This window comes from Protopterus annectens, chromosome 9.part0 (genome assembly GCF_019279795.1).
Source record: "Protopterus annectens isolate FY-2018-M chromosome 9.part0, PAN1.0, whole genome shotgun sequence".
Lineage (NCBI taxonomy): Eukaryota > Metazoa > Chordata > Ceratodontiformes > Protopteridae > Protopterus > Protopterus annectens.
The window spans coordinates 453658688-453676763 of record NC_056743.1 but is presented as its reverse complement, the minus strand read 5'-3'; the positions used below and the strand labels follow the sequence as shown (position 1 = coordinate 453676763).

Below are 18076 nucleotides of genomic sequence, written 5' to 3'. Positions count from 1 at the left end.
TTCTCTAGTAATGGCTGGGAGAATTGTGTTATGTGGCATTTCCTTTGAACTATTGGGGGGGGGGGGGTAGAAATTTGAGTAGAAAACTGTCAGCCAAAAGGCTGGCAATGGCCTTCAGTTCAGTGTGAGTGATGCTATTTACAATAAGTTGTTTTCATTCCTGTTTATTTCCTCTGAAGTTACCGATATAGTGGAAGAAAGCTTTGTGGTTGTCTTTTGCCTGAAAAGATATTTTTTCTTCAAATTTAGCCTTTTAAGTAGTAACTAATCCTCTTTTTCAAATTTAGCCTTTTAAGTAGTAATTAACCCTCTTTACTGTCTGTTTAGATTGGTCAGGAGGGTTTTAGCATGCTGGGCTTTGATCCACCTACGCCTGGTCAAGATTTTTCTTCTTTTGTTGTATTACCAATTGATATTGTTATTCCACCAGGGTAGCTTGTCTTTTGAGTTTGTCTTATTCTTAATACCTGTGTGCACAGTTCGCTGTATACAACTATCAATATGGCTGTATGTACAGGGATTTTGTAAATAGATCAGTGTATTCTATGGTGTTTACTGGTTTGGTGATGCTTGGAATTTAGCCATGGTATTGCTTAGTAGACGAGGTTAACCTTGGAATAGTTCCTAAAGGTTTTTGGTTTCACTGGATCCCTGGATTTAATTTGTATTTCAAGTAATACTGCCTTATGGTCAGATCTGATGAGCAGAGATATTACACTGGGTGAGGTACATTGGTACCCCATGTTCGTGAGTACAAGGTTATGGATGATACACATATTTTGCTGAAGCCACGTTTTATACAAACAATTAAGGCACTCAAGGATAAAAATCTATGCATCAGTTTCATGGTCAAGGATGAACATATGCAGTCACTAGCCATGTGCATTAATACACTTGTGACTTTGCATGAGATGTGTTTGGTGTACTGTTATATCCTGTGCTAATTTCCATGAGAAAGCCTTGATTTAGGCATGTATATTCTGCAAAAAGAGACAAACAATGTCAATGTGCCTCACAGATTTTAATGCAAATAATCATTTCCAGTTTTCCACAAAGTCTTGTTTAAATGGTATGCTGCAGAAACAAAAACAAACTAAAAATATTAAACTTTTTTAACACTTTGTCTTAATTTTACTGGTAAATTAAAATGCAATCCCTTGATACTGATTAAAGATGCAGAGAATTTTGTGAGCTATGTTTCAACATGAAATAGCCATACAGATCAAAATCCTGATTAGTTGTCCCCACTCTTGTATTTGTTTTATATATGTATATATATATATATAGATATACATAAAATGGCATTTGTTGTGAAACTCACCCAGTATGAATTGGACTTGCAACTGGGCTGATGTTGTCTGACGTCTCAGTAGCAGGACTGCTGGGTATGAGGGATTCATCATCAAACTCCTTCAATGGCTGAACGAGGTTTTGCTGCAAATGACAAATGAGCATTCCATTAGGCAGGTAAACAGCATACTTCCTGACTGATTATGTCTTAAAGTATATCCATTTTCCTTGTAACAATGTATATATTTGTGGGTGGTACAGTTACTAAGTAATATTTGATATGAAAGCTGAGCACTTGTCTTTCTTCAGAAAATGTTTTCTAATATATTTCACTTATTTTATCACTTTTCTCAAAAAAAGAACAAAAATATCCCTAACTTTAGATCTTTGTCCTGATTCATGTGATAGATGGTACTTTACTGAAAGTTCAAAACCTGGCAGTGCAAGTCCTAAAACTGATTAAAAATATGTATGAGTCTATAGAAATAACAAGTCACTGTCATATATTAAAAGCATTTTTGAAGGAAGCAACCTCCCTTCACCCATTAGTTTGGAGGTAGGGTTGTACCTCAAATTCTTCTAGTTATACATATTAACTCTAACAACTGCAAGATCAATGTACTTTGGAAAAAATGGAATTCTCCCACCTGTAGCAATTTTAGACTTGGCAAACCATTCCCCTAACTGCATTTAAAACTCTACAGTTTCAATGACTGCACTTATAGTTCTACAAATGCAGATCAAACTTGACTGCATGTTAAACTAAGGGCACTAAAAACAAAAACTAAAAGCAATATTGTGTTAACAATGTAACAAACAATTCAGCATGATTAGACCTACTGATCTTGAACTTAAAATAGGAACCCATGATAAATATGACTGCTATCAAAGATACTCAAAACCTGATTTTAAAAATCGCTTGTTACAAAAAAAGATGTTAACATAGTGTATCTTCGTATCTATAAAATGTCCTTACATTCTTTACGGTACATGGATATCTAAAACGTGCATATTTATGGAGCCATAACAATGACTACTGTGTAATTTTATAGTGATACCCTTAGGAAAAAAAGTAGCTATGTAGTCTCAAAGACTATCACTTTATTTAAACTTCATCCAATTGGAAAAAAGTATAAAAAGTTTTTTATACTCAAACTCACTTAAGCTGCTTTTAAAGGGCAAGACAGTGTGTTACTTCTTTACTGGAAGAGGCAGATATTCCATAAATGAATATGCTGTGAAAAAAATATCTTCATATAGTAGTATGATGTTAATGTCTTCTTTAAATACTAATTTCAGTCTTTTATATGAGTTCATGTATTACAAACCCAGGTTATTAAGTGGCAAAAATGTCGATATAGAAAATTAATATAAAAGTAAACTATTCAACTAGCTTGTTAAATAATTTTCTGCACACCTGTAATTTTCCTGATAAAAAAATCTTCTTGATTCTTTATAAACTGAAAATAAGCTTAAATATATAACATTTAAACATACAGTAAAAGTCAATAACTGGTACAGTACAAACTAAAGTATATTCTGTTTTTTTTTTTTTTTTTTTGAATAAGATAGATTACATTTTTTTCTAACTTCTAATAATTATATTGTGACCAAATCTCCTAAATTAAGGAAAATTAGAACATAGGAACAGTATTAGACAACTGATCATGGTGATTATAACATGCCTATCCATTTAAGCTTCAAAGCAAACTAAAGTTTGCACCTACTTTTTTCAAGCACCTAATAGTGATCACCTCCCATTTTTTTTCTTTTACTGTAGCAAAGAAAAATCACACAACTTTTTTATATTTGTTCATATTTGCTCAACCACAAAGTAAAGAGATGTGAATATGCCTAAATTAAATTCTGTACTGCAGGATGATAAATACTTTAACATTCGCTGAAGTCGTTTCTGTGTCAGCTGGCTTGTAATAGTACCATCAGTTTTGCTGTCATTTGTGATATGCCTAGGCAATTAAAAGAAGTCTTGTGAAATATGCCATAAAGAAGTTGAAGAAACCCTTGCAGACAAAAAATAAATTTAGTGTAGTTAAAACAGTTCTGATAAGTGCATGCTCTTTCCAACTTTATAACCATGAACTTGCCCAATCAAGCAAGCAGCTATTTATAATAATAGGGTTAATGTGTGTACATGTTACACAGATAGGGCAAAGGCATTTGGAATAATTATCTAAGCAACATCAAAAAAGATGATGCCCTTTGTAGACAGTGTAATCAGAAAACAGTGATGAATGATAAACCACTAATTTGAAGTACACCCGATTTGGTAATTTGCCTTATTTCACTCTTTCAACCAATAACATCTGTGAAAGCATGTATGTATTTGGAATGTGGATTCAGCAGCAGCCACAATCATCAGTAAACTACCTTAGCGAGCTGTCACAAACGTAACTAAAACAGTAATAGAACATTCATGCTCAGTAAAATCAGTTCCACAAAAAAGCACTGCCATCAGATGATACCAAATTCACTTTACTTTAGCACGTTCATGGGACTTCTAAAGGAAACAGCTCAAAACGCACATCTGGTTTAAAAACATTTTAAACTCAGACAGATTACCACATCAATTCAAATGTCAACAATCAACTACAAAAAAAATAACACTATAAATATCATATTATCACCATTGAGATTAAAAACAAATGTTCAAACAAACAAAAAAGGTATTTTGTATTAAATCTGTCATTATAACCAGTGTCATTATTAGCTTGAAGTCTAAGCTGCCATAACGTTTCTGTCTGCTCCATTTGATTATTAATGTCTACACCTCTCATCTCAGGAAGTGCCTTTTATACATTTTAATAAATAAACATTTTTTTTTATACTCAGGATAAACAATGTTATGTTTGTATAACACATTATTGACATTTTTATTTTTCAAATCATAAATATGCTCTGAAATATAATGTCCTTAAATGCCTACTTTTCATACCAACATAAAACGCAGCTCAATGTGTACATAGAAAAATATAAACTAAACCTCTGGTTCCACAGCTATATCTGTTTTAGCATAAATGGTATGTTGATTATGTGACAATACTATATATTTCCCCTCATTAATAAAACAACAAGACAAAGCTGTCACAGTTGTAAGTTATGTGTGTTTTTGTCTATTTTAACAGAAATAAAATATGTATTCTCATGATAAAACAAATATTTAATAGTACTATATCTCCTAAAAATAATATTAGATTTATTACCTCTTAAATAAATTGCATTGCAAACCTAGGGGTCAATTTATTAGGTTATCATGACTCAATTTTTTAAAAGAGATGGATTGTTTGCCACAGTTGTTTTTACTAAAAGGTTTTAACAAAGAATTTTAACTACAACAGCTATATAAACTATTAATAAAAGACTTGCTCGTTGTCCTCTGATTGTATCACAAGATCTATGTGATGGAATAAAATAGAAGTGTATGGCAAAAAATCTTGTTGTCTTGTTATGTCTCTGGATGACAGATTGATATCTGACACACTGAATGACAACTGGAAGATAGTATGGGGGGCTGTATATATAGTTAATTGCTGCTGTACGGGGGGACTATATGTAAATGAGTGCTGATCTGTGACGACATGGTCATGTGATAGAATTTTAAATGCATTTAAATCGACCTGTGCTCTGAAGAAGTCCTGTGAAAGTGGATGAAAGCACTAAAGTAAAGTGTATTTGCCCTCCCCCCCAAAAGGAGAAATATCTATCCCACCAGAGTCTAGCCTCCCAAACATCTCAGATGCCCAGGTGAGAGCTGCTCTCTCTAAAGCAAAAAACACAGCATCAATGGGACCGGACGGTGTCCCCGGCTGTGTGCTACACGAACTCAATGAGGAACTAAACCCACACATAAGGCTGCTGTTTAATCTTAGCCTTACTACAGGATACGTACCCAAAGAATGGCATACGGCAACTGTGGTCCCACTTCACAAAGGCGGTGCTTCTACGGACCCTGGAAATTAACGCCCCATAAGCTTGACGAGCCTTGTCTGCAAAGCTATGGAGAGGATCATAATGGAACTCATAAATAAAGACATTGGGGACCTACAGACACTGGATCCTACCCAATTTGGCTTTGTCAAGGGCAGATCCTGCCTCTTGAACTTGGTTGACTTTTTCGAAACAGTCACTAAGGCCATTGATGAGGGTAAGGCAGTTCACACAGCCTACCTTGACCTAGCAAAAGCGTTCAACACAATACCCCACTCGGGCATCATAGAAAAGCTCACCAGCTTACATGTAAACCCATATGTCACAAGATGGGTTGCAAACTGGCTCAAGGACAGAACACACAGGGTTAGAGTTGCTGGTGCCATGTCAGACTCTAAGCCGGTCACGAGCGGTGTCCCACAGGGCTCAGTCCTGGGCCCCTACTTGTTCGGCATTTATTTTTCTGAAGTGCAGGCAAACATAGGGGGATTGTGGCTGACAAAATTTGCAGATGACTGCAAACTGGGCACCATAATTGACATTCCATCAGACACAGACATCCTCCAGAGAGGTCTCATAGAAATGGATAACTGGTGCCAGAGCCATGGCCTTAAGCTAAATGCCAAAAAGTGTATAGTCATACCCTTTGGGAAAAACAAGGTAACCCCTAATTACCACATAGGTGGTAATCCATTAAACACGGAAGAAGTTATCAGGGACCTGGGGACCCAAGTTGACAGTAACCTCTCTTTTGACACTCACATTGCCAAAGTGGTTAGGAAGACCTTCTACATTGCCCACCTGAGCATGAAGGGATTCACATCCAGATCAGGAGAGGTCATTGTACCCCTGTACTCTTCACTTATCAGACCAATGATTGAGTACAACTCCCCATTCGGAATGTACCTTACCCAACACCTGCAGCAGTTGGAAAGACCCCAAAAGTTCCTCACCAAAAGGATAAAGGGGCTCAAACATATGTCATACGATGCCCGACTGAAGAAACTCCAGCTCTATTCAGTCGCATACCGTCTGCTCAGAGGTGATCTGTGCCTGACATACAAGGCCATGTCCAACCCGGAATTAATGGACATGCTCCACCTCAAAAATCCAAATCCACCAGAGCCACGAGAGCAAGAGACTTAAACCTCAACACGGATATAAATAGGACGTGCTGGAGGGACAGATTCATCACCCAGAAACTCCCTACACTATGGAACAGAATCCCAGTCCATGTGAGGCAGAGCCCCTCACTGACTCTGTTCAAGAGAAATCTTGACGAGTGGATGGGAGATCGTAGGTTTACCCCGGGAATCATCTCTGTGTCACTGCTGGACAGAGGCACAGCAAACTAATGGGTATAGTATTCTCATCCTAAGGGGTGGTGAAAGCCACACACACTCTGGTTAGGCTTATAAATGCCCTAGGGCAGATAGCCTAGTATGAACCTATGAACCTATGACATCATTTGCTGACTGTGCTTTTTTTAAGCTCCCACATAAAGGGATCAGAGTTAAGTGCTGTGATTCAGAAGCCACAGTACTACAGTTTCAGCTGGCACTTATCTTGAGCAGGAATGGAGGCTTATGCTAACCACTGACTGCAGTAAGAAAAGTACACTTACCATAAATGTAGATGTTTGAGTGCATTCACTGTTGCAGTCATCACATTTGGGTTATCCCTGCCAGGGTAGTCCACAGCCGGCCCAAATACCAGAGGCTTAGTATTTCTGCTTCGGTTGCTTCAGGACTGACGTCAGGTCATCAGTAGTATAAAGTAAGGCAGACAGACCCATTACATCAGTTTTTCTTGCCCTAACCTGTCAGAAGCCCCCAAGTAGGAGCCAGGTTCTGGTGGAAGAACCCCACCAGTAAAAAGTAAATACCAAAATGTCCCTTCTAAGGAAAGAGAAGAAAAAAGGGGGATGGAGGGAGGGAAACTGGGACTGCAACAGTGAATACACTCTAACATCTACATTTAAGGTAAGTGTATACAACTGTACTATATTCTTCATGTTTCACTGTTGCAGTCAGTACATTTGGGTTGATTCCCAAAGCTGAGGAAATGGGTAGAGGCAGTCAATGTCCTGAAAGACTCCAGAGACAAACCCTGCCCTAGATTTGGAGAAGAGAGGCAGGTGATAATGTCTGGTAAAAGTGTGAACAGATGTCCAGGTGGCAGCCTCCAGGATGCCCCTGGTGGGGAATCCTCTGAGGAAAGCTGCAGAAGTGGAAGCAGCTCTGGTGGAGTGAGTCCTGACCCCCTTGAGAGAAGGTTTTCCATACTGTTTGTAGCAGAAACGGATGCAGTGTGCTATCCATTTGGAAATGGATTGTATGGAGATGGCTTTGCCTTCTGCCCCTGTAGCAAAGCTAACCAGCAATTGATCAGACTTTCTGAAGGATTTAGTCCTGTCTAGATAGAATCTGAGCTGTCTGTGCACATCTAGAGTGCAAAATCCTTTCCCCCTTGTTCTGGGGATTAGGAAAAAAGGTGGGAAAATGAATGAATTGGTTGACAGCCACACTGGACACCACCTTGGGCATGAAGGATGGGTTAGTCCTGAGGGATACCCTGTCAGCATGGAAGATGATGAAGGGTTCCACAGCCATGAGTGCTTGCAGCTCGGAGACTCTTCTGGCTGAAGTGATGACTAGAAGGAAAGCTGTCTTCCAGTAGAGAAATTTTAGCCCTGCAGAAGAAACTGGTTCGAAGGGGGGCAGGATGAGCTTTTCCAACACAAAGTTAAGGTCTCAAGCTGGCATGGGTAGCAGCTGCTGGAGAGTGAGCATTTTGAAATTTGGAATCAACAGGAAGGTGGTTAGAATGGACAGATTGAGGATGGGGCACCAGGTGCCATTTTTTCTGGTTACCTTTCTGTTCTGCAGGAATGTGCTCTACTGCCCTCATAGAGAGCAGGGAAAGGACTTGCTTTTGCGCCTCTGCCAACTGGTTTGGAGGTAGATCTTGGAACCCTTTTGGGGTTGGAACGGTGTGGAAAGGAAATTTATATCCCTGGGACACTAAGTTGAGAACCCAGTGGTCGTTGGCAATGGTGACCCAGGTGCTTGCGTGAAAGGAGAGTTTTCCTCCTAAGGGTAAGTGAAGGTGGGCAGAGAGAGGGGTGGGGGAGGTGAGTCATTGTGAGTTCTTAACAAAAGAGGGTGGCTTAGAACTCCCTGGTTTTGAAGTGGAGGTAGTCCACTGCTTAAATCTCTGCATTCCCTGTGGCTGTTGTCTGGGGGGTTTGGTTCCCCAGGGTCTGGGCTGAACTGGCTTAGTGGGAACAGGAAAGGACCAGTGCTTGGTGGGACAATGCCTGCTGAACCTGGGTGGCTGGACCTGTAAGAAATCATTAACTGTCTGCATAGATTTTGCTTTTTCTTCCATCTTTTTTAAGACCTCTTCTGCCTTAGAGCCAAATAAGTTGTCTTTGTGCAAGGGGCATCCAACAATTTAGATTTGACATGTTCTGGCAAGGGCTGTTCCTTAAGCCATGCATGCCTTCTAATGACAGATCCGGTGACTGCTGCCCTGCAAGAACATTTTAGGGCATCAAAACCACAGTGCAAGATGTGTTTAGTTACTTGACTTGCAGAATGCCTTAACTCTTGTAACTCTTTAGATTCTGCACAAGCATGAAAGTAAGCAAAACAAATTGATGCCTGCGAGAGAGAATGAGGGATCACATGTACTGCACAAAGATGGGCCATGATTATAGTGCCCTTGCAAGACACACAATGCAGGTAGGAAGTGAGCATACCTTTTTATTTCAAGTATTACAAGTGGTTAAGGATAGTATTAGGAAGGGAGATCTCACTAATAGAACAGAAAATTCTGAATTACAATGGATATTGCGGCTGGGGGCACATAGAAGTTATGGGTTAAATGATCATGTTCCCTTGAAGCCCATACTAAAGTCAAGAAAGCTAAGATAAGTTGTTTTCAGTGTTTATTGTCAGGATACACCAATAGTATATGATAGTAAATAGTTAATTCATTTTGGAGGGAATTTCTTCTATTTTGATAAGTTAATGAATTTTAATTGATTTTAAACAAGCTTGTATAAAAATGTTTTGGTAGCTATGGTGTCATGTCTGATGAAATGGTGTGGTATCATTGCGAAAGCGCTTACATTTTGTACAATAAACCAGGATTCGTGTGCTTCTTGCCATACATTTCCACCTTGGTTTTGTTGGTTCTGCTGCTGGGGATTTTTGGTGGATTGTTCACTGTTTGGGACTTTCAGTTAAGTATTAAAATTTTAGTTAATCCAAAAACTGATTGCAGATGATTCTAGCCACACTATCAAGTTCTGAACATCATTTTTTAAATTTTGTTTTTATTTATTGACCACAATAGAACACAGTTCCTAGTGAACCATTTTCAGGTTCAGCCTTGGAATTTAAGGCAAAAAATGAGAAAAACAAAGATACACTCATATGTAGTTTTGCAAGTACGATACAAACAGATATTATAGCAAAGGTTTTATTGCAGTGAAAAGTAGCATGTACACTGTTAAAACAGATCAATGCAGATTAAGATGTATGAAAACAAACTTCTGCACATGCCTGTTATCTGACTAAATTTATGAATGAGGTAGTATTTACAGTATGTAAAACTTACACAAAGGGATAGGAGGGGGAAGGAAAGAGGTAGAAGGGGAGGTAAAAAGAGAAGAGATGAATAGATGTGAATATTGTTTAAGAGTGATAAGTAAATAATGATGTTACTTTGCAGTGTAAGGCACTTATGTTGTGCCTTTTTTCTACAGTATTTACAGGTGGCCTGTGTATGTAGAAGCTTGTGATATGATTGTGGAATTCTTGGAAGGGGAAAGTGGTCAAAATTTTAATTGAAGGGAGGCAATGATGAAAAAAATGTGATCTGTAATGTAAAGGTTATTTCTAAGGGTAAGTAGGAGACAGTTCCTTGTGACTGAAATCTGATATTGTAGCTTGTTTTCCTTTTGGGTAATCTGATAGAGAAAAAGGGAAGGTGTCAAGCCTAAGTGCATGTGTTGAAATGCAAGAAATAGGGTGCATTTTTGTTGCATTTGTTGGTCTGTCTGCTTTTGTTTGCTCATTACAGTGATGTTCTGTGATGACGGCACATATATTTAATCTGAAGACATTGTTAGATATGGTCTGTAGAGAGCACTTTTATTTTTCTTCAAAGCATTTGTTATGATTGGTAAGTCAGAAACAAGTTAAGCTGTAATGACCTCTTTGCCAAATGCTACTCTGCTTTCTATTGAAAAAAAACGGAGATAATTTTTGCCCAAAAGGGTAGTGAGATGATTTTTTTTACCTTGTAGTATTTATGTGATGATGGAAGTTTAGGTTTAGATCTAGCAAATCCCAAGTTTTTTTTTTTAGTTCTTGGTAGCATTCTGAGTTGTGGAATAGAAATGTGCTGCTTTTTTGAAGGAAGAACTCTTCTTGACATGGAAGCTAAGCCTGTTCCAGAGAAGGTTAGTTTCTGAGACACATACCTGGCCCTCCAACTTGTCCTATTTATGTTACACATGAGGTTTAGGTCCCTATATCAGAAAATTCTGATGCTATTTGTTTTACTGATGCAACAGGTCCATCTGAGCAAGATTAGAGGATGCTTTGTAGGCCAGACATAGATCTCCTCTCAATACTTTATAGGAGACCAAGAATACAGATAGGGCTTTAATGCAGTCTGTGTAGGACATGTTTTTTACTCCCTGTATTCTTTTTGTGAGGAGCCTCTGTGGACATTTCCAGTTTTGGCATATCCCTGGTTATATACATCTGCAGGGAGCATTGTACTCCATGATTGGCCTAATGAGAGAACTGAGTATAGCAGAACAATGACATCTCTGGACCTTGATGCTGTACCTTTGCTTAGTATTAGTTCATGATTTACTAGGCCAAAGGCTTTTGTTAGATCAATGAAAACTAGTCCACTTATGAGGCCTTTGCCCTTGTTTTAGAGAATATCATCAATGTGGGTGTCTAAGGCCTTATCTATGAGCTGAAATGCTCTATCTCTCTCAGCATTGTTTAAACTTAGATTTATCTTCTAGGCATTACCCCCACCCTTTTTTTATCCCAAATTAGTAACCATATGGGACCACGGATTTGTACTTACCAGCTGTCTCTGCAGCAAGCTTGGTTGAAATGGGTATTCTGAGACAATGTAATAATTGTCTCACATTTGTTGACAACAACCTATGACTTACACAAACTAGCATGGTGTGTGAGAGATGTGGTTATTTAATGTTATTGGAGGCAAAGCTGTCACACAAAGCCTCTACAGAACACAAGTGGTCTGTCACTGCCACACAACACCAATCAAACACAGGTCAGACCAAACTCAGACATTTACATATGCTGAGGCTCTTAAAAGCAATGCATCTAAACCACACAGGCCTCGTATGTACAGCCTAGAAGATTCACAACCCCACAGCACAGTCCATGAAACCACAAAATCCAATAGGGAAAACCTTTACACAGTTCAGTATCCTAGTCAAAGGTGACTCCAAAGTGAGACACACCAACATACCACTAACTAGGCGGCAAGCAGAGGGTCATGGTTTGTTGCCTATCAGGGGCCAGGATTCACTACATCACACATGCATACACGTCTTTGCACCACAAGTACATATGTGATACAGTCATTGTAAATGTGGGTGAAAATGATTGGAGATATACCTCCCTGGACTATATGAAAAGAGACATGAAGGAGATCATGAAATGTGTGTCCGAGGTAGGTATGAATCTAGCCTTAAGCAGTACTCTAGCCTCACCAAGAATGATGCCTCAGACTGAAGAAAAGACAACTGGCATAGCTTCTGATGACACTCAAATGGGGTACAATACAAATCAGCCCAGGAAGAAATGGTGGGCAGTCCTAACTGCTTTTTCAGGGATGGCTTTTACCCCATCCCCTCATCAAGGTTTCTGTGTATTGACCAAACCCTTGTCCACACCATAGTGCCTTTTTAGGCAATGGCAGACTTCTAAAGCATCCAACACAGCAAAACATCAAGGCAGCATCAAGGTGTTGCTGTTCAGTATTGTGAGTCTGACAAAAGCTCCATGTGCTGCAGACTCTGATTACCCTTGAAAATGTCGATATATATATATATATATAGCGTCACAGACACCTGGTTCAGGACAAGTGAAATGCAGGGCTCTAATAACTCATACAGGCTGGCAAACCACATTAGATGAATGCACTAAAGGTGGAGATGTCTCTATATGCTTAACAAAAAAAGAAACTTCTCTGTGAGGAAGATATATCTAGGTAATCACTGTATATTAATCAGATCAGATAATGGTAGTAGAAACAGCGAACTTAAACTCGTCTTAAGTCAACAAAATAATAAAAATATATAATTTGAAATATTGTACAGAATTACTAAGTATTCGAAAGTAATCCAAGCAGGGTAGGTAGTCTATTTTCAGTTGAAAATCCTTTATTAAATATACAGACATCTAAAAATATATATAAATATATGCATATACACTTTGCAAGCAAAAAATCCATTGTAAAAATATATTTCCATAACCTATTGTTAACAAAGATCACTTTTGTCTTTCTAGACTTCTTCAGGTCTGTGTACAAGAACCCTAAAAACTATCTTCAAAAATATTATTGCGTAATTAGTTAGTATTGCTATTACACATTATTTTGAATAAAGTGAAAAAAAGAACAAGAAAAAGAAAAAAATGTATGATGATGGAAACAAAATATACACTTAAATTAAAACTGATTAAATATTTAAAACTAACTTGAAGAATAAAATAAAATAAAATTAGTCATGTAAACAATGTGGCAATTTTCTAAGTTCCAATACACTTTTAAGTGAACAGTAGTAGATTAGTCCTGGCTTCCTAAACAAGTTCAGCTTTAATTGCCACATGAGTTCACATTTATATTCGGGATGTCTCCTTCACGATCACCCATGTCAATGTGTTCCAGTACCTGGAACTTAAAACCTGTGGGTCTTTTATAAAGAGCAAGGTGTTTTTCTAGTGCATTATTTTTACATCCAGAGTGGATTTCTGCCGTATGACATGAAATTATACACTTAAGTTTATTTACAGTCTCCCCCACATAAAATGCATCACATTCATTGCACTGTGTCCTGTAAATTACTTTTGGAGTGTTACAGTCACCCCATGCACTAGTCTTAATAATTTTCTTTAAATAAGAACTATCACCTTGTTTTGTTTTTGGACCCACTATACTTGTTTAGTGGGTTGTTTGAGACTTCTGGGATACCACGGAGATTATTTATATTCTTAAAAAACAAATCTCACCTCCAGACTTGTCAGGCAAGATAATGATCTGGAACTCCTGCACGTCCAACATACTATGAAGAAAATCCCTTTTTACATCATAGCTAACTACAGGACCCCTCATGTCTTCTTCAATCTACACCTCCTACATAACTTGTATGGAGTCCTTGTGATTTAAGTCAAGCAGCATTCTCCTGGGACGTCCCTCCTTAAACCAGAAGACTTGTATATCCTCATACTTATATGCTCAGAGATTTCAGCACTTCACAAATACAAACTTTCTGGACTAGTTAGTCTGCACTCCAACCAGAGGTGATAAAGTGCTGAACTTAGTCTCGACCAATATGGGCCAGCTCTGGTCCCACTGACTGTAACCTCCTCCATGGTCAGATTGGGACACTAGTCATTCATATTCACTGTAAGACTGAATCCTGTAGCATCTTACAATATCTGTATATTCAGAGACTATTCAAAGGCTAATCTATTAAAACTGAATAATGACCTGGCTAACTTCAAAAGCCCTCTCCACCACAATGACCACACTGCTTATGCTTATGCAGAATCCTTTATTGCCAAATTCTATATACAGATAAACAGCTGCATTGCTGCATTTGCCCCCCTCAGAAATAAAAACAATGCCAATGTCAAAAATAAGCTCCTAAGGTGGAGCCCTAATATAAAGAGACTCTATAATAAAAAAAAATTATTGTATGCAAAAATAAATCTAATTGAACAAACCAAAAATACTCTTGCTAAAATAAACAAGGAACTCTGGATCCTGATCAAATCAAACAAGTGAGATAGGAAGTAAGAATAGCCACCTAGGTGAAGGCTAACCATAAAGCCTTCTTTACCTTTGTTAGAAACCAGAGAAACAATACTCAGCACTGTGCAGAACTAACAGTAAATAGCACATACTCAGACCAAGAAGGCATAGTCGATCTACTGGATGACAAGTTCAGCTCTGACTTCACCTCCCTCTCCCCTCCAATATTCTCAAATCAAATACCATCATCAACACCCCTCCAAATATCCCATAAAAACGTTCTCTAGGCACTATCTTAGACCAAGAACACCATTTATCTTGCTCCAAATACCATACCAGGTTGCCTGCCAGTTAGCCTGAAACATGACTTGTCAGAATGCCTACAGGGTATACCTCTCAACTGTCCAGATTTTCATCTCATATTTTTTGGTATGTTTAACATAAAAGTTTGGTTTTCTGGCAAATCATTTTAGACTGAAGTCAGAAAATAATGATGCACGAGTTTCAGACTTCAAACCCTTCAGAAAATCGATATTAATTTAAACCTGTTATTTTATCAGCTTTCTAGGTTTGTAAGAACAATATTTAAAAACTCTAAAAATGTTCCCTATTTTGGGGCTTTTGTCCCCCGATTATTACTGACTTTGTAAAGATTTCTTGCTTAAGAGGTTAAGAGATATGCTACAGAGGCCTTTCAATATTAGCCTTAAAACAGGCTTTGTGCTGAGTAAATGGAGGACAGCAACAGTCATTCCCATGCACAAAGATGGGGCTTCAATAGACTTGTGTAATTATAGACCCATATGCCTTACCAGTCTCTTGTATATGGCTATGAAAAAAATCATTATGAAACTAATAAACAGGGATATAGGTAACCTACAGACTCTCAACCCAACCAAGTTTGGATCAAGGGCAAGTCCTGCCTACATAATTCGATTGATTTCTTCAAAAAAGTCACCAAAGCAATAGATGAGAACAAATCAGTGAAGACTGCACATCTAGATCTGGCAAAGGCATCCAACACCATCCCACACTCAGGCATCATAGATAAATTCTCCTAGCTAATCTGTATAACAAACTGTCTCACAAAAATAACACAGGAAGTTAAGGTGGGTGGCTCTACCGCCGCAAAAATACGAGTCTATAATGATGTATCCCAGAGGTGAGTCCTTGGGTTGCTCCTCTTTGGTATTTACTTCTCTGGGGTCAGAGCTAATGTTTACAGTTTGTGGCTGACTTAATCTGCTGATGGCTGAAAACTTGATGCTATTGTAAACTCTCAAGAGGACACCAATATTCTACAAGCTGGCCTGTCACAAACAAATAGTTAGTGTTAAAACCAAGGCCTAAAATTTAATGCCAAGGAATGTATAATCATATCCTTCAGCAAGCATTACTCCCCTTGCAACCATCACAATGATAGCATCCCTCTGAAAATTGAGTCCAGAGTTAGTGATCTGGGAACCAATGTCAACAATGCGCTGTCCTTCAATCACCACATATCTACTAATGTAAGAAGTCCCTTTTTACCGCACAGCTTGCATCTAAATGCATGGAGTCCAGATCCAAGAGCATAATTGTTCCACTGTATTTAGCACTCATTGACCAATTAATGAGTATAATTCCTGTTTTGGTACATACCTGTCCACTCAACTGGCAAAGCTGGAATTACAACAATGCTTTCTCTGTAAAAAAAAAAAAAAAAAAAAAAAACGAAGGGCCTAAATCATAAAAATTATGCAGATGGTCTCAAAGTCTCATCTCACTTCTTGGTATCATATCTTGCATGTAGAGACTCAGAAGACACTGTTCTATTAGACCTATCACACATTCACAAATCCTGTGGTATCATAAACTCTTGCTTGAGGGACCAAAATCATTTTTGCAAAATTAATAGAACATGCCAGAGGGGTAGGTACATATAATAAAATACCACGTCCATGGAACTGTGTTTCTCTCCAAATAAAGCAAAGTACTTCCTTTAGTCTGTTCAAACGTAATTTGGATGAAGAGTAATGGTGAGTGTGGAAGAGAGGTAAAGAAGAGAGTACAGGCAGGATGGACTGGGTGGAGAAGAGTGCCAGGAGTGATTTGTGACAGACGAGTACCAGTAAGAGTGAAAGGGAAGGTCTACAAGAGGGTAGTGAGACCAGCTATGGGTTGGAGACAGTGGCACTGACAAAAAGGCAGGGGTCAGAGATGAAAATGGCAGAGTTAAAGATGTTAAGATTTGCACTGGGTGTGACGAGGGTGGACAGGATTAGGAATAAGTATATTAGAGGGTCAGCCCAGGTTCGAAGGTTTGGAGACAAAGCCAGAGAGGCAAGATTACGTTGGTTTGGACATGTGCTGAGGAAGGATGCAGAGTATATTCGGAAAAATATGCTAAGGATGAAGCTGCCAGGTAACAGGAAAAGAGGGAGGCCTAAGATAAGGTTTTTGGATGTGGTGAGAGAGGACATGCAGGTGGTTGGTGTGACAGAGCAAGATGCAGAGGACAGGAAGAAATGGAAACAGTTGATTTGCTGTGGCGACCCCTAACGGGAGAAGTCGAAAGAAGAAGAAGAAGAAGAAATGTAATTTGGATGAAAGGATGGGTAACCACAACTTCAACTCCAGTTTAGCATCACTGACCATCATATGGCTAGGGGAAATATGTAATTACTCCAAAATATTCTTCTTTGGCCCACCTTTGGATATTTGTATTGCAAAACACAAGTACTAATAATTATCATGAAAATGCAAGGTTAGGCTTCTTAAGATCCTCACATCCAAAAACAAAACAAGGTGTACCTAATGTACTGCAGAATTAGAAGAAAGTGACTTTTTAATGGTTTTATTTATGTTACCTCCAGGGCTAACATTACTGTATGACTTTATCATTATAGACTGCACATCTAGATCTTTCAAAGGCATCCAACACCATCCCACACTCAGGCATCATAGATACATTTTCCTAGCTAAATGTTAACCCCTTTGTTGTAACTCTGTATAGCTGAGGACAGGTATGTTACAGAAATGCATACAGGAAGATGGTGAGAATTTGTACAAATTCACCAAGGATTCAGTCATTAGTGCATTACAGAGGTTGAGAATGACCATGCCAGCCATCCACTGGGTGTTTCAAGGTAATAGTTCAAGGTGTAGGACGAAGGATATAATACAAGTGTCCACAGGACTGTATTTAAAGCTCATGAGCACATGCTGCATCTCAAACTACAGAAACCTGTTAAAATAAAACATACAGCGCTTTCAAAGACAGACATTCAGGTGCTTGATCGGTGACACCTCTTGCTTGTACCTCTTTTAGCAATATCTTAGTCTATCATTGAGGCAGAGGCAATATTGGGGGTGTATTAATTATTCCGAGTCCTTTGTCAAAGTTCTTCACTCTTATCTTCATTAGTGTCTCTTCAAACATAGTTGTACACGAACACCACTAAATGTTTTGCACCCTATTTCTCTTTCCATACACAAGAGTAACAAGTTCATCTCAACCATTTCTCATTATCACATCTCTTCTAAGTCCCTCAGGCCTCCATAAAAATATTTTTTCTTTCTAAATATAGAACTCCTACCTGCTGTCAGTGTTTAAATGCTACTGAACTAAAGTTGCTAATACCAACTTGCTTTGGTTATTTGAAATATTTGTAATACCTTTAAATCAGATTGTAGACCAAGTGACAGAAAGTTTACTTTAAATAAAAAACAATAAAACAACCTTTGGTTTGTCACATAGGTTACATCAAGCACAGATTGGCACAGCTCATAGTGACTGTTAAGTACATTGTCAATCACA

General features: G+C 38.3%; 1 protein-coding gene across 3 annotated transcripts in view; it reads right to left on the bottom strand.

Moving 5' to 3' along the window:
• Window positions 1–18076, bottom strand: part of ANK1 (ankyrin 1) — a 1899552-nt gene that overhangs the window by 747205 nt on the left and 1134271 nt on the right. For all 3 annotated transcript variants that reach the window (XM_044082993.1, XM_044082990.1, XM_044082992.1), the window contains one exon: window positions 1322–1434. In XM_044082993.1, coding sequence (XP_043938928.1) covers window positions 1322–1434 — 113 coding nt within the window. The remainder of the gene's footprint in view (window positions 1–1321; window positions 1435–18076) is intronic.